Genomic DNA, 21,811 nt, shown 5'->3' on the forward strand with positions numbered 1-21,811 from the left:
TTACCCACTGTGCTTGTCTGTCTTTGTGCTTACCGTCTGGAACTGATAGACACAAGCATGAAGATTGCTGAAACCTGTGGAAGAAATGCAACTCATTTGGATGCAAGAAAAACTTTCCAGCTCAGCTGCAGAAACAAGTATAGATTACTGACAGGAAAAGTCCGTAGAGATGTGAAGGAAAGTCACAAGCCATATTTCACAAATACAGAGATGAACCAGCAGCGCAAATTATGAATTTATGAAAAGACGACCTCGATGTATACCTTTACCAAATTAGAAAGAATGAATAACTCTAGTAGAAAGTAGCAATTAAGGAGAAAGAAGTATACTATGGTAACTAGAGTGACTGACTGCAAAAGGTATATGCAACAATATTTTTAACTACTACTGTAATGTAAGGTACTTTAAATTAATATTCCCTAATCCTTAATAATCCAGAAAGCGCGACAAAACAGAAAGCGTTTTATTCCAAACCTAAGTAGGACAAGACGTCGCTTTCTTTTGCCTGTCATTTAACTTTATCTACAGCTAATCCAAACTGCTTGAAATAACTGTTTTGACTTAACTGTGCGGATTGAGATGGCAATGAAAACTAATGTGGTATGAATTTTGACCAATTAAAATATATATATTTAAGTGTCTAGATAATAAAAATGCGGTATGTTAATTACAACAGCAAACACACACGTCTAACGCGCGTACGTCATGAAAAGTCCCACTTGTTGCTTGTGAACGAACTAAACCAGCGTTGCACAAACTCCTCCCCAGAACCGCCCACAATACGGTCTCACGGTCGCAGGTTTTCACGTCGGGGAATTCAAATCTCATCTCACCTCTTTGGCGTTCTTTATATATACTCCAGTATCCTTTCAACGGTTGCTGCTGTAATTGGCCTTCTTTGCTTGAAAACATTCCAAATGTTAGACATGAGCTAAGGAAGGCGTGTGTGATAAATGCCCTGAACCAACTTTATCTACGCTTGCGAAGAAGAGCCGGAATCGGAGGGATCGGTAAGTGATGTTTGCAAGCACACTATCCTCGCGACACCTCGCTTGTCCAGGCGTGCTGTCCGAGACGAAGTGTCCATGCAAGGTTCCTTTATTCCGGTGAAAATAAGTAGTGCATAAATATGAGCTAATAGTAAGACAATAAGATAATAGCATTACGTCAACCTGGGATGTTTTTGTAAGATTTTTGTTGTTCCCTCAACTACACACTGCCGTTTTTCAATAGAAAACTGACTTGATTTGTTATTATTGGGAGCCATTATTTCGTCGCCTTACAATGTTTAGGCTGCAAGCTCGTGGAGCTCTTAATACTATGCTTAAGGCTCGTGCGCGCTCTGAACTTTGTTTCGGCATGTAAAAGTGCGGTTATGTGTTAAAATGTATTTCTACCTGACTAGTGTATTTCCATGCGTTTGTTTACTGTAGTATTAGGTATTACTAGAATAAACTACGTCGCGAGAGTTTGAATCCTACCTTAATGTAATAAGAAAAAAATATTTTGCCAACTCCACCAAACTGTTTAATGCTCATGTAAAGTCAATCCGCTCCTCAGGTCCTGCGAGCGTAATTGCATTAGCTAACTTAACACTCTTGAGTCGTTTCCCAAAGACAGTGCTCTGCACTATCACAGGATAGCAGCTGCTATAAACAGATTCTTTAAGCTCTGTAAGGTCCTCGACACAAAGGTTCAGATCTAAACAAAGCAAGGTTGGAATATATCTTAGAAATGTGTTTGCAAAGACGAAGCCATGATTAAAGTGGGTCCCAAGAATCTATAGAGCCAGAATGCTGCTCATTAATCAACCCCAGTGGGAGTAGGCACTGATGCTCATCTTGCCAGACTTATATACCCATATTAAACAGATGGCCTCCAAGACTAAATAACATTTTTAAGTCATGTTATTCTGCCTTCAATAAAGTACACTTAATCAGAACTTGGTGTATTAGGCCTAAAATCAACAGTCAAGGCAATTGCCCTCTCTGAAATTGTTTTGGAAAGGTCTGGAAAGGTCAAATAAAAACCAATATTACTGTCTTCCGATGACTCACGCCAAAATTCAGGTGTTCCGGAATGCTTACTTTTATTAGACTGAGTGTGTCTTAAGAAGGCAGGTGATTATTTCTGATAGAAGTGTGACAGTGTTATAAACCTTTATGTTGGGATGCAGACTGTGGTATCAGATGTGTGTGGGACCGAGCTGCAATGTGGCAGGGAGGGGCACAGCCTGCTTATGTGTGAGCTGTGTAGCCTGAGTCAGAAATCTACAGAACATTCATTGACTATGCATGCTTGTGTTGGAAAGGGGGGTTGGAGGGAAAGAAAGCGAGGCAGAGGCAGCTGCTGTCATCTTCCTAGGCACTAGTTGCATCATTAATAGATGCTATCAGCAGAACTTTTTTCTGCTAAGATTTATTTGTTGTTTGCTAAGATCTATTCCACAGACTTCAGTAAATGTATAGTTTTATTGTGCACATGGTTGATCTATCCCACAGACTTCAGTAAATGTATAGTTATATTGTGCACATGGTTCTATATCACTAGGGTACAAAGTTGTGTACTGGTTACACAGGAAGTTTGAAGACTGTAGACCAAAGGAAGTGAGCTCTGTTGCATCGGAGCTCTCTGTGGCTTTCACTGTGACACACAACTGTCTTTTTGAGTCACCACAGGCAACATGCTTTGTAAACAACACTCTTTTTTGGTAGTTTCTTGAAATGTACACATCTTGAAATGTCCATATTTCTCTCCAAGTAGTCCAGTTTGGAACATATTTGAAAGTCTTTTCTGGTAGTGATTTGACTGTTTAGATTCTTTCATCCCCTTTAGAATTCTCCTGTTGCCTGGCGACCTTTACTCCAGCTGTAGAATTCTCCTGTTGCCTGGCGACCTTTACTCCAGCTGCACGATGGGGTCGTATCGGCGGCCCAGGCCGCGTTTCATGAGCTCACCAGTGCTGTCAGACCTGGCGCGCTTTCATGCCAGCTCACCAGCACTGCAGCTTTCCAATGCTAGTGTCTGGAACAGGTGGGCGTTAGCTTTTTCACACATACAAATGTGTTTATACCAGCTGAAGTGAACCGGCTGTTTTTGTGGAAGAGATCTTGAGTTAAATAGTAATGTCACCTTTTCAGTGCTGTTGGTAAAAATTCTTTAAAAAAAACAAACAAATTGCAGGACACTTACTTGATCGATGGAAGAGCAACAACTAGCTTTGGAACTGATAAAGGACTATATCCCTGTCCGTGCATGTGGAAAAATACAAGCGATCCAGGAGAAAATAGTTCAGAGGATTTTCCCTGTGTGCTTGTACTGCTGCTGCTCCACTCTCAGGAAACTTGCTCCAGGATGTTATTCAAATGTGGGGGATTTAGAGCTATAGAGGATATGGTGACGAGGTTTCCGATTTTGAAACGGAAATGTATATATCCACATTTAATGCAAACCACAGAGCGTATATTTCATCACAATTACTTAATCAGGGACCGTCTTGAGGAAGTTACCTATGTATAACTCTGCAAATTTGACTGCTTATTTTGCCCTGGAATTTCCATATTAACAAAATGGAAGCACACGTAGTTTGCTTACTTTTTTTAGAGGCTGATTCACATGATGTGCTTTCCAGTGTCCAAATTGCTGTCATCAAAGTCTTCCAAGGAGGAGGGCTCCAGACCAATGAGCTGCACAGTCTGAATGAAAGCATCAGGTGGGGAAAAAATGTGCAGGCTGACCATAATGCAGCCCTGCATTAGCACCTGTACTTCACTTCAGGTTCAGGCTAGAACGACAGGGTTTGGACCCTGCATTCTGGCCATTTTCTCTGGAATCAGAACCACTTTCCCCCAAAGCGCCAAGATCCTTCTGTTGATAATATACACTGAGGGTACCCTATTATGTGAGCTCATACCTCACACCGTATCTGTGTGTTCTCAGGTGGCTTCAAAGGACAGAACTGGGATCCTTCATGCCTGAGTACTTTCAGGTGAAAGTGACAGCTGAAAAAAAGAACAGCATAAGAAAACAACTCAGTTTGTCTGCTTGTCTCAAACAATACGAATATCTAGCGATTTTAATATACTGCAAACCAGCATTGGTGATCATTGAAAAAATGACAAATTATTTGGCATTACGATTTTGTTTACAACAGTATTCTTTAACATTATTAAAGCATTATTTCACCAATTATTTCATTATTTCACTAATTTTACATAGGATCAGCTCTTGAACAAAGGCCTGGTACATGTATTGGAAAAAATTCAGCTTCATGAATGTGAGTGCTGAATTTGCACATTTGCTAAGCATATGTTTGTAGTGCTCTTTCTATATAGGTGGCAACAGACTCTATGTGTATTCTAAGATAATATAAATCAAAAGAGAATTTTGCATATACATTAGGGCCATACATGCTCAAGTTTAAGCAGTTTGTTGTGTGGAAGTATGTAATACAAGCTGAGAATCTACCCTTCTGTTTTTGTTTTTTTGTTTTTTTTTTCTTCTGGCCAGATACAGACTGGCTCCAGGCTCTATCTGAGGTGTGGGTAGCATTTTTCACTGAAATCCTGCCAACACTTCAAGCCATATTCTACCCTGTACAGGTAAGTGAGCTTTGTTGTCTAATATGTGGTTAACCTGTGCAGAGTCTACAGACAATATGGGCTATTGTTTTATGTGTTTGTGTGTATGTGCGCACGCCTGTGCATGCAGGGCCAGGAACTGACTGTAAGGCAAATGGCTCTGCTGGGTTTTAGGAACCTAGTCTTGCTGAAGCTTCCTCTGAAGAATATGCTGCATACTGCCTCTTACCCCCCTGCCATAATACAGATGCTGCTCATATTACAAGTAAGGATTTCAGTTTGCTTGACCTGAATTCACTCCAAGACTGATGAATATTTCACTTCTCTTCAGAAGATGAAAGTAGCAGAATGTTTCTCTGATACTTTTTTTAGGAGAAATGTGGTTTAAAAACACAAAATGCTGAAGTAAAGAATTACAACAAATAACAGCAATGCTATTTGAAAGGTCTACAATTAAGTGTTGCATGTAAGTGGCTGGCATTAATCAGGTCACTGTCATAAAGATACAGTTCTTTCAAGTGACTTTGTGAAAGTCTCAGGTGGACCAGACCTTTTGAAAAATATATTCTTACAGATGCCACAGGCATGTTGACGTGACCCAGTCATCCTTTAATAGTTCCTCACACATGGACACATGAAAACTTTTGACTGTGCTTTCAGTGCCACCTTTTATCACCTTTCAGAGATCTGGAACATAAACCTAAGGAAGGCCTGGATTCTTTTGTGTTTGTGTGTGTGTGTGTCTAAACACAGGGGATTCATGAACCTGGTGGGCCTAGTAAAGAATACTACCTTCTCGAGAGCCTAGTGGATATGGTTATCTCGCCCTACCTGAGTAACTACCTCTCTGTGAGCCAAATGGATTCATTTTCAGGTGACCCTTCACTTTGCACAATCAGACTTGCCATGCCCATGACAAGATGGCATGTTCTTGCTAAATGTGCCCTGTTCTTTTAACTGTCACACTAGAATGTCAGCTGGAGCAGTCCAAATTGGCAACCATTCCACACTTTGGCCAGCCAGAAATCACGGTCACACACTTTGCTCAAGAACCGCCGCTGGCACCTCTTGTCGAGCATGAGGGTGAGGCCTATCTGGAGAGGACTGGGGGCGTACGTCGTCACACGGTCGCCAACGCCCACTCAGACATCCAGCTCCTCTCCGTCATGAGCAGGATGCACCCAGGCGATGCCAGCGCTGTCCGGGCAACTAAGGCAGGGAAAGGTGGGTCTCCCAGGCCTTGCTGCAGTGAACCAGTCACCATCCTGGACACGCCGACCGCTCCATCAGGATCCCTGAGACACCAGAGCACTGCTGAGATGACCTGTGAACTGACCAGCTAGTGTGTCCTGGAGGGCACAGGAGTCCTCCCAGAATGACCCACTTGCCCAGAGAAGTGTCCAGTGGAGTTACACTCAATTAACTTTGTGAATAAGTGGATTGTATGGGTATTTTTAAGTGTACTACTTTTTGGACATAAATTGGCACAATTAATAACTTTTATCAATTATACTGAAAAAGTGGACTAAACATGTGCAGAGCAGCTTTCATCTCCATCCAAAAGCAACATCTACTTACAACTTCCTTCCATGATTCCTCTTGTAAAACACCTGCATACATGAACAGCCACTTTTTACTTCATCACAGTGGCTTGTTCAGTGGAACATTCAGTGTATGACGGACAGGATGCTCTAAAGATGGAATGGAATTCATAATAAGCTTAGGTGTCTTCTGTACTGTGCACTAAGGGGCATGCTCTTTTTCCACTGAGAAAATGGCAAAGCTGTGTGGAATTTGTCCTGCTGAGCTAACATGGGCAATAGTGTGTTAGCTAAACTCTCACTCAGCTTTCAACTTCATGGAGTAAAGGACTCGAGTGCACTGATTTACCCTCCTATATGAGCTGAGCCTTTTTATTCTCTAGATAATTTTGATGGTGGACTTTCGTATATTGACCTACAGACCTGGGAGCCCTCAGACTCGTTTTATTTCAAACATTTTCATATTTGATATAGCAGTAGTCTAAATGTTTCTTGCTAGAACTGTGTTTAGTAATGTTTACATCACTGTATAATTTTGTAGTAATAAAGTAATTGGGTTATTCTGTAATCTTCTGGGTTGCTTAGTCATTCCGTGTTAGCCTATGTAATCGTGTTAACAGGGCATTCACAAGTGGGGTTTTTTTGGGGGTTTTTTTTTTTTTTCTCCTTTTAAAAGTACAAATAAACCATGTTAAATGTTGTGTTCCTAGAATAGATTCAGCATTAAGGAGCCTTAGTGGCCTTATTTGAATACTGATCCCCTGCAGGGGAAACCTTTTGTGTAGCAGTGTGAGAATCTGACCCGCTTGAGGTGACAGGTTGATGCTCAGTGCCTTTAAGCCCATGGCTGGGGTGGTAGTGCAATTTTTACTCCAGTGTACTACACACTGAATGTGAAAATAGTTATGTAGTGATGATCAAGCTCAAATATTTTACTATTACCATAATAATAGTAATATAGTGTTCATATTTAAAACTAGATTTTTAGAGCAGTTTGTGGGCGGGGGGGAGATTTCTGAAGTGTTGAATATTTAATTGAATTTTCTTGAAATTAAAATATATGTACTCCCAATGTTTCTGGTGTAACCTAAACTGTTACATTTTTAGAAACCAATTATGTGAATGTATGAATTAATTTATAGTATTATGTTGGGATAAAATAAGTTACTACTTATCTTATATCTCAAGAAACTATAGGCCCTGGGCTGTAAGTACCAAGCCTCTCAGACGTCATAAGGATATGGATTGGAATGCTTATATTCTGCTAAACAAGAACTAGCAGGAGACACACCATATTAGTGCTGAGTTTATACGCCCCACGCATTACACGATACAAGTGGATTACAAACGTTTTGCCCTTTCCGTGACCATGGTAGGCTAGGGCAGAGAGTGCTCTTAGTGAAAAAGACTGATTGATCTATTTTTCACCTGCTTTAGTCAAACGGTTACAGTAGGCCTGATAGTCTATCTTTTCTCGTGTTTGTGTACTTCTTATTCATTTGAAATAACTAATTCCTCACAAAACGCATCACAATTTCTTGCCCAGGTTTATCTCCTGTCTTCACTAGGAGGCGCATTACGAACGAGCGCCTGTGTCGCACTCCATTCCAGTTGAGGGCGCTGTAGCTACAAATAACAGTGTGGAAAGTAGCGTGAACACAACACTGGGAAGAAAGTCTCCCCGCGCATGACCGTCAGAAACGAGCTGGCCTATAAGCGATGGTAACGCGCTCATCGAAGTGTCCCCCCTGATATATTTATTTATTTATTTTAAAAATGTTTTAATGGTGTGCTATTTTTAGGAGATTTAGGTTCATTTGGCGTTGAAGGGGAGGTGTTTGAGAGGAAATACTAGGTGTTTATTTTAATCTCCCTGTGGATATTTTCACACAGATGGCCGCTACGGTTGAAGAGCTCTATCGAAACTACGGGATCCTTGCAGACGCCAAGGAGGATCTTAGCAAGGTGGGTTTTACTTGTCTGTGTCGCTCAGCCGAAGGAAACGGATTTTCGCGAAGGGAGTGTACTTCTTTCAGGTACTGTTAATGAATCAAATGGTTAGGTTAAGTAATCAATTGGCTATCGCGGCTTGCAAAAAGTCGTCGGGTCGTTAGCCGAGCTAGTCGAGGCCTACGACTGTTAGCGTTAGCAGCTAAGGTAACGTCCGTTAGCGCTCCTCTGACGAGCTAGACAGTCATCACGGTCGCACAGGCATTGAGTTAGCCGGTTGTAGCATTTTATATCCGCAAGTCACGATTGTTTGATGATGTTTTACAAAGTCTTATTATGGAAGTGATGCTTCATTTAAATCTAATTAATATAATTGTTTTTGACGTTTCTATTTTTAAGTAGTAGTTAGTGGATGTATATGTAGTACGTTGTGTGTACCGTGTTGACGCTAGCTAGATATTGTAATCTCATCGTAAAGCATAAAAATATAGTACAAGAAGGAAAAATGCGTTTTACTTGCTGATCGTAATCTTAATTACTTTCATGTTTTGTTTTGGGGTTTTTTTGCAGCATAAAGATGCCTACCAGGTTATTCTGGATGGTGTGAAGGGAGGTCCAAAGGAGAAGAGATTGGCTGCACAGTTCATTCCAAAGTTCTTCAGCAGTTTTCCAGAGATGGCAGACGCTGCAATTAATGCACAGTTGGATTTGTGTGAAGATGAAGATGTATCTGTAAGAACTTGTTGCCTGAATTCATATTTCTGTGACCCAAGTTTACTAAAAGGCCTACAATCACTAATTGTTGCATAATTGCTGTGTGTTTTGTATAAATGTACTATGTAGATCCGCAGACAGGCCATCAAAGAGCTCCCACGCTTTGCTGCTGGGGAGAATTTACCCAGAGTAGCAGACATCCTCACACAACTACTGCAAACAGGTATTGTACAAAAGCACAGAGGAATTAGAACTTGGTGATTTAGAATTTCATTTTCAGCTATTTATTAAACTAGTAATATATTTAATAAATGTTTTTATTTCTCATCAAAATTATTAATAAGAAAAACTGTCACAAATTTTTCATATTTTGGTCCTAAAGACTCGGGTCAACTTAGTCATGAAATGTTTTTATGCATTCACATACCATGAGTTACAGACAAATGGGTATCTATTTAGTCTGCGCATGTCAACAGATGGGCAGTAGCCTATGTGATCAGCAAATGTCTACTTTTACCCCCCTCCACCTATGCATGTACAAGTTTAGTTAAGTTATAAACTTGGTTTAAAGTATGTGTATGCACACCTTTGTCTGAATGCCAATTAAACCATTGTTTAGACAGCAATTACGTCTCTTTGAAGTTTGCTCTAATTACCTGCTAATCCTTTTTTTTTTATGTTTAATTTATCCTGATTTTTTTTTTTTACTCGTTTTGAGTGGTGATGTGAAAGTCAGTGAAGTTTAGCTTTGTTGAAGGCAGTGGCATCGAATGAAAGTAGTAATCTTGTTGAGGGCATCATATACGATACATGCTGTTATTGTTTTTATGCAAAAAGTGTTTTCTCCCCCTGTTCAGATGACTCTGCAGAATTCAACCAAGTAAACGGTGCATTAATCTCCATATTCAAAATTGATTCTAGAGGTAATATGTCTCAGTTTCAGTCCAACTTGTGAATATTTATAGTTAAATGTTGTGAAATAGCCATAATTACTCCATCCATCTACCAACTGTGCCATAATCATTCTTTCTAAGGGACTCTTGGAGGTCTGTTTAGTCAGATTCTGCAAGGAGAGGACGTGGTAAGAGAACGGGCAATAAAATTCCTCTCCACCAAGATGAAAACCATGCCAGATGAAACCATGACCAAGGAGGTAGAGGATTACATCTTCATAGAGACAAAAAAGGTAATTAACTAGACCTTAATTGTGGGTGACTGGCTGATCTTTGTGAAAGGTAATAGGGCAGGTTATTTTATAGCATAGTGTGTGTGTATATATACAAGGCAGTTCAAGGTTGTTTGGCCTGAATAGGTTGGGAGGTCCACCAGTTGGGATTCCAGTTTTTTGGCAGTCATCTTGAGTTAATTAAATGTTTCATAGGTTGAATCAGGTGTGAAACCATGCATGAGTGTCTCTCCAGGTTCAAATAAACATCTTTACAGCTGCCTAAGCAGGTTCTCTCAACCTGTAGCCCTTTACTCCATGCATAAGCTTCCAGCAGGCATCTGTAAAGTTGTTTGATTCTCATACTTCAGTTGTGATAAGACAGCTTAAACTAAAATGTAATTAACCCTGCACAACAGACCTAACACTGTTCTACGAAAGGTCTCAAGAGTTTGGCTGCTCTTGTACTGTGTTGTGGTGTAGGTACTGGAGGACGTGACGGGAGAGGAGTTTGTGCTGCTGATGCGTGTGCTGTCAGGCCTGAAGTGCCTGCAGACAGTGAGCGGACGTCAGCAGCTTGTGGAGCTAGTGGTGGAACAGGCCTTCCTGGAGCAGGCACTGAACCCGACCGACACTGACGGTGTGGATCGCCTGCTGCAGTGCACACGTCAAGCACTGCCTCTCTTCTCGGTGGGTTTGGCCTGGGATATCATTTCTCATAAGTGCAAAATCTCATTTGCCCTCCACATTTTTCTTTCATCTGTCTCACTGTGACTGCTATATAAAGCAGATAGGGAGCGTTAAGAACATGTGCTTAAAAGGTTTTGTGGTGTTTTGCTTTTTTTTGTTTTTGTTTTGTTTTTTGTTTTTTTCCTCCCCTTCCACAGAAAAATGTGCATTCCACTCGATTTGTGACATACTTCTGTGAACATGTCCTACCCAACCTCAGCATGCTCACCTGTCCTGTGGCACAACTGGATATCCAGCTTGAAGTAAGTGACTTTGGGTCTCTGAATAAGGGATTCTTCAACTCTGAGAAATTCAGTACAAACTGACTGATTTTAAGTTTAGTTTTCATGTCTGCCTATTACATTTATGGCATTTAACAGACGCTCTTATTCAGAGCAACTTTAAAAAGTGCTTTGTTGTTTAGATAGAATGAGTAAATGGCTCCAGAATATTAGAATCTATTATCTATGAGTGGTTAATTTTGTCGTCCGGTGACAGGCTGACACTCATTCTCCTTTCAGGTCCTCAAGTTGTTGGCTGAGATGAGCCCATTCTGTGGTGACATGGACAAACTTGAAGCCAACCTCATGATGCTGTTTGAGAAACTGCTGGTAAAAACTGAGAACGTCAGCAGTTAAGAGTGTGATGTGTACATTTTAAATACTTGTTATGAAAATGAGGGGTGTGTGTGTGTGATTCTATGTCCTTAAGGAGTTCATGCCGCTGCCTCCTGAAGAAGAAAATGGTGAGAATGCTGTGAGTGAGGAACCCAAGCTCCAGTTTAGCTATGTGGAGTGCCTACTCTTCAGCTTCCACCAACTTGGCAAAAAGTTACCAGACTTCCTTATTGACAAGATCAATGCTGAAAGATTAAAGGACTTCAAGATTAGGTGTGTGTGTGTGTGTGTGTGTGTCGGTCTGTGCCCAAATATCAGTAATTAAATCTACCAAGGGACCTTTTAAAATCCCAGTACCTGGTTTGGAAGAATAGTTCCCATATGGTTTGTAATCATGCTCATGTCGTTAAATCTGTAGGCTACAGTACTTCGCACGAGGGCTGCAAGTGTACATCCGGCAACTCCGCGTGGCATTGCAAGGCAAAACTGGTGATGCACTAAAGACTGAGGAGGTATGGCTGTGTGGTTATTCAGGTCAAACTTTCACTTGTCCGTACGCTGATTTATAATACAGTCTTGTCACATGTTGATGCATGTCTTGCAATATGTGTATTTGTATCTTTTACACCAACACTGGTGATGGCATTTATAGATGTTTTGTTTTTTTCTTAGAATAAAATCAAAGTTGTGGCTTTGAAAATCACCAACAACATCAATGTCCTTATTAAGGTAACATTTGAAATGGTCACATTATTATTGAGAACAAGGAAACCTCTGCTACTCTTGTTAACTTTGCTGTTTTGGTTGTTTGTTTAGGATCTCTTCCACAACCCTCCGTCCTACAAAAGCTCTGTAACCCTGTCCTGGAAACCAGTGCAGAAGACAGAAGCACCAGTTGTTCTGGGGTAAGCCCTTCATCCCCCTCTAGAAAGACATTACAAAATTAAACTTTTGGTCTTTGTTTGACCCCCGCCCCTTTTTTTTTTTTAATAGTTCTTCAGCTCTTGGCCGTCATGTTTCTTTTTGGTTAGTGAAACCTGTCTTCTATGTCCTGCAGACAGAAACGCCCATCAGGAGAGGACATGCCAACAGGAAAAAAGGTTTCTCCATTGCCAAGGAGGGATGCACGGCAAATATACAACCCTCCCAGTGGGAAATACAGTGCCACCATTGGCAACTTCTCCTATGGTGAGACTGATTAACTGAACAATACAGTTTTACAGTGGTGAGAGTAATGGGATGGATGCACCATACAAAGGAAAGTGGCAGTAAATCTTAATAGCATTTTGCTATGCTTAAGTTGGCAGAAGACCTTCCCCTGTCAATTACCAACTGGTCCGTAAACGTCCTCTTCTTTCAAAGTAAATGCACTTCAAACTTTATAAATGTTTCGCCACTGCAGTGCGGTTAAGCATGTACCAGTCAAAAGCAGTGTACTGCTGTCATATAGTCAAATTTGTGTGACTGCAAAGATGATTAATGCTCTGGTTTTGGCAAATGTACTGGTGATGCCAGACATGAGATGGTCCTATGCAGGCTGCATGTACCATGGTCCATATGTGGTCTGTGCTCTTCATGCCCAACTCACTGGGCAATTTAAAAAATTGCCTATGTCTTTGCAGAGCAAAGAGGTGGGTTTAGAGGCGGCCGTACCCGCGGCTTTGGCGGAAGAGGAAACAGAAGTCGAGGGCGGATCTACTGAATGGGCACTCAATACATTTTCTAGACATCTGTAAACACCTGCAGGACTGCCATGCATCTACACATTCACTATTCAGAAAGCATCAGACCTGTTCATTTTCACACTTTTACCATTTAGTGTGCTCTACGCATCCATGACTCTGCTCCTCAAGTTTGTTCCTGTCTCTTCAGTATGTAGTTGTGGGAATTCTGCAACATTATCCTCCCCCAGTAAATCTTTTTTTCTCCTCCCTCTTCTCTGGGCCCTTTTATGGAGCAGACACTGCAGAGGTGTAATTTTGGATTGTTTTTGTATGGTGACACATCCTTTGTACTTTTTTTAACCTTATAGTTTTTCAGCGCTTTTGTTGGATAAATTGTCCTCACATGACTTTGTAAGATACAATTATGTTTTCCTTCTGCATTTTATTATAAACTAGTTCTAGTCTAAATTTTTTGCTGTCAGTGTTTGGTAATTTTTGGAAGAGATATTTAAGTTTGTACTAGATCTGCTTTCATGCCCTGATCTGGGCTTTGCTTCATTTTTGGTAAGTATGTGAAAAAATTATTTTTAGCAATGTAATACTTGATGACATTGTCCTCATAGATGATTAGCGTCTTGAGTCCATTATATAATGGAAATTGCAATCACTAAATTCTTACATTTTTAGACAACTTTTTCATGATCTTTGGGTGTGTGGGGGTTTTTCGTTTGTTTGTTTTTCTTGCATGCATATTTACGAGACTTTGAAAAGTTATTTAAGTGTTTGGATTAAAAAAAAATCAAATTGCTGTATTACTAGTTTTCATTCTGATTAACTAAAAGTAATCTGAAATGATCTAATCTGGTTCTGTATTGCCTTTAGGTATTATTGTTGTGTGTACATGAGTTTAACTGGCCTTCCATTGTTAAAGTGCCCAATATCTTTGAAATTTCGCCTAGTCATAATCCATGATTTGCTAAACATTTTTCCTGTGAAAAGCTAATGAGTAACATGCAAAATGGAGATTCTTAAAATTCAGTGGTTCACAAAATATTTTTGAGACGCCTAGCACGAGTGCCCTTGACTGGGTTATTTTAAAGAAATGTATTTTGTCATGGGCTCTTTTCTCTATTAATCTGCATCAGGATGATTAAAAGGCAGCTATCCCTTTTTACTGAATATAAACTTGTTAATCATCGTCCTAGTCCAAATTTCATGCACCTCAATTTTTTTCTTAAGTTTTTCCAATGTTTTCTTATGACTTATTATGACCTAGTGTGTCTAATCACGAACGCTAACTAAAGCTGAGGTAAGGTACTTGGGGCCCGGGGGCATCAAAGTCCAGTCCTGGAAGCTCAGCAGTGCGGTTTATTTCTGCTTGGTTCAGCTAATTTGGCTGGTTTCAGCGACATGAATTGAGCCTAATTTTGTGCTAAATACGTTACCAATGATGGTGTACTCTTGGACATTTAATAGTCTCATCTTAGGTTTAATGTAGAAATGGGAAAATGGTTTGAGTACATAAAGTAATAACCTAGTTCTGTCCAAGACTAGATAATGATTTAATATTTTTTTAATTTCTGTAAATTATTCTCCCAAATGACGAATGTGGCTATTTCAACTCATATTGTTAGGTGCGCATAATGTATTGCACCTGAAAGGCAAGTGTGTGAACAAGGACGCACATGTGCTGCTCATGTACAGCAACTGTATTGAAGTGCCTATTGCTCCCTTTGTGGAGATTCTACAGCATGCTGGAGGTAACTGTGTGAGGTAGAAGTTTGGTTCATGAGGTTCCGCGCACCTACTATTTAAAAATATAACTGTTTGCTAGACTTTACTAACCCTTAGCCACAGCTTTGACACTCATTTAGGTGTTCTTCCTTAATGTTTTAGCTCTTGAAGATGTCTTTGCAACTCAAGTGACTGAAGTTTTACAGCCTAAACTTTTCAAATTTGGACAGTGGTTTTGCCATATAAGATGCATGAGGTCTTTTATGAGTTTTATAAGTACAAAACCTTGACCATGCAAATGTTGCATGAAATATATATATATATATATTTATTTTATTTTTTTTTTTATTGTGTAATCTTGGAACATCGGATGTGAACTGGCCCACTGACCATGGGCCACTTTTAAAGCTTTTGTGACAGTTTTCAGAAAATATTTAATGATTGGTGAAAATTCAATTGTAACTGGTGTATTGCTTTAACATCCTGTAGCAGCGACGCGGAAGAGCCAGCCCATGCCATTTGTGCTCAAGCTCAGCTCTTTATTGAAATGTGAAGTGTTAAAAAGCCTCATAAGCACCAAACAAGCAGGAAAGGAACTTAACGGGGGAAAATGTGGTGATTGTATGGGTTGAAAATGATAAATGCTACACCTTCATAAACCAAAAACAACTATTAATCATTAAATTTAAATTAAGTACAACCCAAGGAGCGAGACACAGCATTCTGGGGGTCCTTGCTGTGCTCCTCTTTGTTCTCCAACCTGCCCAGGTTCAGTGTGTGACCCTATACAGTCCCCTTATTAAGATTCAGCCATAGTGGTGACCAACACAGCCTTCATAATGTTCTGAAAGCACACGGGTGCCTCTAATGCTGTGGTTTCTCTGCAATCAAAGTTCTGGCCTCTGGCCAACAGAAGTGCTGTGGGATACCCTGTCCTGTCCTGCCCTCAACACAATGGCACATCAACAATCCTTTAGGCCTCCTTGCTTGCCACAGTCCCTCTATCATGGGGCCGGTACAGAGCAAGCCTGTCCCTATGGATTACAACAGTCCGATGCCCACCCAGACCCAATACAGCAGCTTGCCCAAGCATTCCTTCACAACAAAGGGACCCTCCCATGCTGACTGGAGCTTGTGGTAGTGTCCTTTTCTGAGGTGTGGGCTAAGCAATCCTGGAAAGAGTCGTAAGCTTTTGACGAGATCGTGGCGGAGCTCCTCAGTGAGCCACACCCTTGACATGATGTCCTCCTCTGTGCTCGGTCCTCTGGGAACCACCATCAAGCACTGGTGCTGTGCATTTCTCTCCTCCAGCACTGGTGCTACAAGTTCTGTTCTTCCAGCACCTGCCACCAGGACTCCATCAACCAGTTCTGATGCTGCATGTTCAGCTCCTCCAGAGCTCTTGCTTCCCCCAGAGAAAAATAAGGCCACAGTGGCAGGCATCCCTGACTCTACCTCTTCTCTGTCGCTAGGTGTCAGGGACCACTTCACATGTCCAGCATTTCCTTCTTGAGGTTGAGCATGGCTCTGGTCACAATGAGGAAACCCAAGCCGAATATGCGTGCTCTCGTTATGGGCATGATCCAGAACTCAGCTCAGATGTCTGCTGGTGACAGACTTGAGTTGGACAGTCATCGTATCCCTGCCTTCCAGTGTGCCATTCACGGTACAAGGGAGCATGCCTGGTCATAGCAGCAACACAAACGAGCCATTGTCAATGAATGTAGTGAGCTGTTTCACATCCACACTGCACTTAACCCAGATTCAGCCACCGCTGATCCTCCTAGCTGAGCCGTTGCCACCAGTGTCATTTCCTGCTCGGCTCACAGCACTGACTGGTCCAATCTCCTCCTCCTTTACTGCCTACACACCAGTCGCTCTATCGCTACTCGCCCAGCAGCCAAGTGGTTCCTCAAGCTTGTCCACCGCGTAGCACTGCATTGTTAGCCATGCTACGTTTACACCAAGGAAGGGTTCTGCCTTCTCTGTCTAGAAGGTATAGCTGGTGTGGCAAGCTGTATGTTCCACCTCAGCTCCTCTGGCAACAGAGCATTCAGGACATGTTCCAGTGCCAGCTCTTCCTGGGTCGCTTTCTCGAACACCCAGAATGACGGCTGGGCCATCATGCTCAGTTCTGCTGCTAGCACGCTTATTCACTCTCCTTTCAGTCTCTGCCTCTCACGGAGCAGCCACCTGACTGATTACCTCACCGGCGCCTGCCTGAGATATCGGTGGAGGATCTTGTTCACCGGGGTTAGGTCGTTGTGTTTGTCCATCAGCAGATTCTCAATCACCTGTAGTGCTTTTCCCTCCAGTGTCAAGCATAGCTGCATTGCAGTGACCACCGCCATCTAGTCACAAGGCCAAGCAACCACTTGCAGCTGCGCAGAATGTGGTTCCCAGGCACCCTTGTATTGGAGCATAGAAGGTGGATCTGTGTGCTCTCTCAGCCATCCTCTCTCTGTCTTGCTGGGTGCCAGATGTGAGCCTTGTCATGCTTCTTGGAGCCAGAAGGGCCAGAGAATATAATTTCTGTTGAAGATCAGTTCTTTATTAAAATGTGCAGTTTTAGAAACACTCCCAAACAGCAAGCAAAAGAACATTGCTGAATGGGGAAAACAAGGTTAGGTTAACTGTATGACATGCACTATACAAAGATAGTAAATACAGCACTACAGTCTAATAAACTAAAAAGTAAGAAACTAAAATCCACTATATAAAATAAAAACAAACCAGCATGCACACAACTCAACTATAACAGCTACATTCAACATTACATTTAAAATAAATACGGCCTATGGACAGGCTTTCTGTCAATAATAACCATTAGTACAACACGAACTGCTCGTGACATGCTCAGACTTTAAAATGCACAGGAATGTGGCCCCCCCGCACCGTTCGTCATAATGCAGAACCGAACGTGGCCCAGCTATGACCCACAATATTTGGACACGGGCGTTTTAAAAGACGGCATGCTCGACAAACCACTAGATGGCCGTCCAACTTTACGGGTCGCGCATTGCCTCTGCTTCGTTGATAATGCAAACATTTCGACAGCATGCTTTGTTCATCCCTTACACCGCATTGGCTAGCTTTTCAAATCTCCACCGTTATCTGCTCTTTCGTATTAGCAGCGGAAGGGTGCACAAATAATGAGCACGATTTAATGTGTCTTCTATGAAGTTGTCTTCTAGTCGCCTTATTTGATTTTCCTACCCATACTGTTTTCTCCATCACGATCTAGCCTTTAGCAGAGGTTCTCAGTTGAATGTTTTGACCATTTGAATACTTCATTTTCACTCCACCGCTGAAACCTTTCGCGGCGACTATAGATGGCGCTGTACCTCCACTGAGCGGCTACTTTGAGCGCTCGTGACAGGGTATTTCCCAAACCAGTCACCGGATGCCTTTTACGCACGCGTCCTTACACGCTCGCCAGAAACACGCTATTGTGACGAGTCAGAGGAAGAGCTCGCGGTTTGTCACGTTCGAGACGATGAAGCGAAAATCATAAGAATCGTGCAAGCCGAAGTGATCCTAAATGGATACGGTCGCGCGTTCACATGTTGTTTGAATTACAATAACGTTAGAATTGCATCCGATTTCATCCCCCGTTTAACAAAGGAACTGTAAAAAAAAATTTAAAAAAAAAAACACCGTTTATTAACCTCGCTCAACTGGAGTTGCCAGTTTGTGATTTCTTATTGAAGACGGATAGTCTACAGGGTATCAATGAATCCTAAAATGGATTCCACCCTCGGCATTCCACAGGAGCTGTGCTTTTAAAAGACATAAAAGTAAAGAATAGAGCCTCGGGACCTCGAAACCATGTAGTACATTACGCCAATCAATGTGTTGATCACGCAGTGGCGTCTCAGGCACGCGTAGAGATTACAAACGTGATGGTTTGATCGTCACATTTTCATACATTTCAGGTACATAACATTAGGCACGCTTTTATTTCAGTCTTGATTTCACACATAATAGGCGTCTTGGAAAGGTCATTTGAGGTACTTGATTTGTTTTTTTTGTTGTTAAATTACACTGAGCAATGAGTATTAGTTTCTAAACATGAAAATACTTGAAATTTCGAAGAATGTGGTTAAAAGGGACAGACACTTATTGCTGTTACAACCTGCAAAATGAAGCGACATATGAGTATTGCTTAAACTGCGAGGAAAAGAATATCCTCTTTTTCATGAACGAGTAGCATCCGCCCCCTCATGTACAGTGCCTGGAATAGTAACGGTACTGGGAGGCTTACTAAATATAGAAACCAGTGAGTGTTAACATATCAACCAGGAACCAAAAAGAAATGGTTTCAACGCATGTAGTCCATGTGGTAAGATATATAATGATATTATTGTATGTCACATGCTTGATGTAAGATAAAGATGCACGTTTCAGTCGTGGAGAAGATGTATGCTATATATCCTCTGAGAGTGCGTGGGTCATTGAAAAGAAAGGAAGGAAATTTAGTTTTTTATGGGAACATCCACTGTTTTCTGTCAAAGGTGCAGATGAGACCTTAGCGTTGCTCATCAGACTGTTCATGGTTTCTTATCTTGCATGCAAAGCTGTGGGCAGCTTGAAATGGTACGCGGAACTCTCAATCGGAGCCGTCCGGCAAACCGTGTGTATGCTTTTTCAAAGGAAGGAAAGACATAGAGCTGTTACGTAACAGGCCTGCATGTGAATGGATAGCGCAGGTTAGGATACTAGGAACGGGTCGCACAACATTAATCCAAAACGGAACCAGTCACGGAAAAGAGTACTGGGGTTTCGTTTTTTATTTTATTTTCTGTTTCCGTTATGGGGGTTTTTGTGTGTGTGTTTTACTCAGAGGAACGTAAAATTAAGCACATAGTTTAACCATGGTGCAATAAATAAATTAATAATGAATAAAACGCGGGTGAACAAATAAAAATAAAGTCACTGCAGAAACACTATATTTCAGTCGCTGTATCATTTTCCAACACAAAACTTAACATATTACTGAAAAGGAACATCATGTGACATTCTGCCCGTTCATAAATATTCACCGTCTCTATTCATGCAGACTTCTCTCTTGAGGTAGTTATTGTGCCTCGGCTCTGAATCATGTGATTCTGATGGGAGGGGGGCATTCTATAAATAGCTCTATAGCTCGGCTTCCATTGACATCATTTAGGCAGGAGAGACGGAAAAATAAACAGAGAGAGAGGGCTATAAGGGCGGAGATTCTTAATCTAGGCTTGAAATTCAAACAAACCCTCATCAGTTTTGATTCTCTCTCGGCTCCCCAGTTGAAACCACCAGAGCAGTGTCCGTTTCCTAGAATGACTATGTCTGAAACGAGGGAGCAGATGGGGGAGACCACAAACAAAGGAAAAAGAAACATGTGTGAGAAACCCAATGCAAATATTTTGGATGATGTTTTTAATGTGACCTGTAGAAAGCTGCATAGGCCAGTCTACCTAAGCAAGCAAAACAGGAGGCGGTGTCTGTTCTGTGTTGATATCTTGCAAGCTTCTATGCACCATCCAGGTGGACTAGACAAGTCAAATTGATCAAATAAACGTATTTTCCATGTGGGTTTTTCAAGCATGAACAGTAAGGAATTCTGAAGCCTTTGTTGGTCATTTGTAACGTGATGATATAAAGGCCTTTCTAGTTTCAAAAGTTGGTTAAGTAGATGTTCATTATGATTGTCACAAGAACCAAGAAATCAGTCGATAGAAAAGATTGGTCCGAGTGCCAATGTTGCCAGTTTACACTGTACACATATTGTGGCTATAGGTGTGTAAGACACGTAGTGTAAGATTTTGTAGGATATGAACTTGATTTAACTATAACTATAATTCATGTAAAAATAATAATAATAATAATAATAATAATAATAATAATAATAATAATAATAATAATAATAACATTTAAAAAACGATGGTTCCTTAGCAGTTTGATGCAAATTTTCGTTGTTCTATTTTTTCAGATCTCTACATGCTGAACTACAATGCTATCCATGGTGCTGAAGTCGCATCTACGTGGCAGCCATTGGCCAGGGTGTGGTGGTGCTGTCCATAGTGTGGAATTCTGACTTTGATGGCGCGCAAAGGAAACGGGTTTTAAATCATTAAAGGCCTTGTCGGGGTTTGTGTAGTCAGTGTATGAATGACTTCTCGACCATGACGTTATGCAAGGTCTTTTTGAAATTTAAAAAAAAAAAAAAGTTGAATAGGCAGAGGTCTGTTTGGCGGTACAATAAAGAAATGATCAGGTTTCACTTATGATATAAGTAAACAAACTTCTGCGAGTTTTCCAAACCTAAGGTGCAAATACGACTCCTCACACTTTCCTGGGACCTGTTGCATGAAATACAAAATTATTTGAAGCAAAAGAGGGGTAGATGAATAATGCTCACAAATATTTTGTTCTTACAATTAAATTCTTCAACTAGGTCTGCTTTTAGGATTTCACGTTAAGTCCCGATGTTTGTTGGAACCGCAAGATAGAGTTTGCTCTTTTTATTGGCGTTGAGACACAATAGATTAAATGAGGAGAGGCTTTGAGCGAGTTCCAGCCCAGAGTCAGCTGAATTCATTATATTTTTAGCTTCAGTGGTGAGTGGAGAAAGTCTAGCTTGGTTGCGAGATCAACGCTAACGCTGCCGCAGTGCACATTTTAGGTTTGTAGCTAAAGTAATATTTAGTATTACAAAATAGTCTCTTTACCGCTTTTAGTTGAAAAAATATTAATATAATGATCGGCCAAAAGTCGAGCGATCACATGCACAAAAAACACTCTACAATCGTGTCTTGAAATATATTGAAACAAAATGTTTTGACTTTTTTCCTTCCAAAAATGTGCTTTGTTCAAATGTGTGTTGTTCTATTCATCGCTTAACAATCGCACTTCTAAAAGTTCCCTTTTCCCATTAACTTGACTATAGGTAACCACGAATTTTATGGCAACAGCTTTAATGTCAAGGACGGGCGATGCACGAATGCATGCAGAGCTAAACTCAAGCATGGACTGATGTTCATTAGTTACTCTCTCATTTGATTAATAAAAAATAAAAAATAATAATAAAAAAAACATCTAGCTGACATTTTCATTAACCTGGCACGGCACACAATTG

The 21,811-nt window shown here is 41.0% G+C and overlaps 2 protein-coding genes and 1 long non-coding RNA gene across 8 annotated transcripts; all 3 read left to right on the forward strand.

Annotated features, from left to right (window-relative positions):
• The first annotated feature begins 867 nt into the window (after positions 1-867).
• prr5l (proline rich 5 like) lies at positions 868-6,689 on the forward strand. Of its 5 annotated transcripts, none has more exons than XM_027018391.3 (9): positions 870-1,010; positions 2,836-3,033; positions 3,632-3,712; positions 3,940-3,988; positions 4,219-4,276; positions 4,510-4,601; positions 4,711-4,845; positions 5,334-5,454; positions 5,550-6,689. In XM_027018391.3, exons 2-9 carry the CDS (start codon positions 2,915-2,917, stop codon positions 5,921-5,923), a joined length of 1,029 nt encoding a protein of 342 aa, XP_026874192.2. In that variant the 5' UTR covers positions 870-1,010; positions 2,836-2,914; the 3' UTR covers positions 5,924-6,689. The 5 variants fall into 5 exon arrangements, with proteins under 5 accessions (XP_081568219.1, XP_035377950.1, XP_026874192.2 ...); XM_027018392.3 differs by having other exon boundaries at positions 4,516-4,601; XM_081712093.1 differs by having other exon boundaries at positions 868-3,033; positions 3,604-3,712.
• A 1,040-nt stretch (positions 6,690-7,729) lies between these two features.
• Positions 7,730-13,768, forward strand: api5 (apoptosis inhibitor 5). Of its 2 annotated transcripts, XM_081712091.1 has the most exons (16): positions 7,730-7,843; positions 8,015-8,086; positions 8,642-8,803; positions 8,915-9,008; positions 9,643-9,708; positions 9,820-9,971; positions 10,434-10,640; positions 10,838-10,942; positions 11,201-11,290; positions 11,391-11,569; positions 11,715-11,808; positions 11,969-12,025; positions 12,113-12,201; positions 12,354-12,484; positions 12,597-12,657; positions 12,919-13,768. In XM_081712091.1, exons 1-16 carry the CDS (start codon positions 7,841-7,843, stop codon positions 12,935-12,937), a joined length of 1,581 nt encoding a protein of 526 aa, XP_081568217.1. In that variant the 5' UTR covers positions 7,730-7,840; the 3' UTR covers positions 12,938-13,768. The 2 variants fall into 2 exon arrangements, with proteins under 2 accessions (XP_081568217.1, XP_026874191.2); XM_027018390.3 differs by lacking the exon at positions 12,597-12,657 and having other exon boundaries at positions 7,734-7,843.
• A 5,208-nt stretch (positions 13,769-18,976) lies between these two features.
• Positions 18,977-20,822, forward strand: LOC145657665 (uncharacterized). The gene is made up of 3 exons (XR_014123541.1): positions 18,977-19,036; positions 19,980-20,076; positions 20,666-20,822. It is a non-coding gene; the product is annotated as an uncharacterized LOC145657665 (long non-coding RNA).
• The last annotated feature ends 989 nt before the right edge of the window (positions 20,823-21,811 follow it).

Source organism: Electrophorus electricus, chromosome 4 (assembly GCF_041902795.1).
Source record: "Electrophorus electricus isolate QZ-2024a chromosome 4, ASM4190279v1, whole genome shotgun sequence".
Classification (NCBI taxonomy): Eukaryota; Metazoa; Chordata; class Actinopteri; order Gymnotiformes; family Gymnotidae; genus Electrophorus; species Electrophorus electricus.

Bases quoted from the DNA above. Each gene is read 5' to 3' on its own strand.
- prr5l (XM_035522057.2), top strand. From the start codon at position 2,915: ATGGGGTCGTATCGGCGGCCCAGGCCGCGTTTCATGAGCTCACCAGTG. The intron at 3,034-3,631 runs GTGGGCGTTAGC...TGTGCTTTCCAG, and splicing joins AATGCTAGTGTCTGGAACAG to TGTCCAAATTGCTGTCATCA. The intron at 4,846-5,333 runs GTAAGGATTTCA...GTCTAAACACAG, and splicing joins AGATGCTGCTCATATTACAA to GGGATTCATGAACCTGGTGG.
- api5 (XM_081712091.1), top strand. The intron at 8,087-8,641 runs GTGGGTTTTACT...GTTTTTTTGCAG, and splicing joins CCAAGGAGGATCTTAGCAAG to CATAAAGATGCCTACCAGGT. The intron at 9,009-9,642 runs GTATTGTACAAA...CCCCCTGTTCAG, and splicing joins CACACAACTACTGCAAACAG to ATGACTCTGCAGAATTCAAC.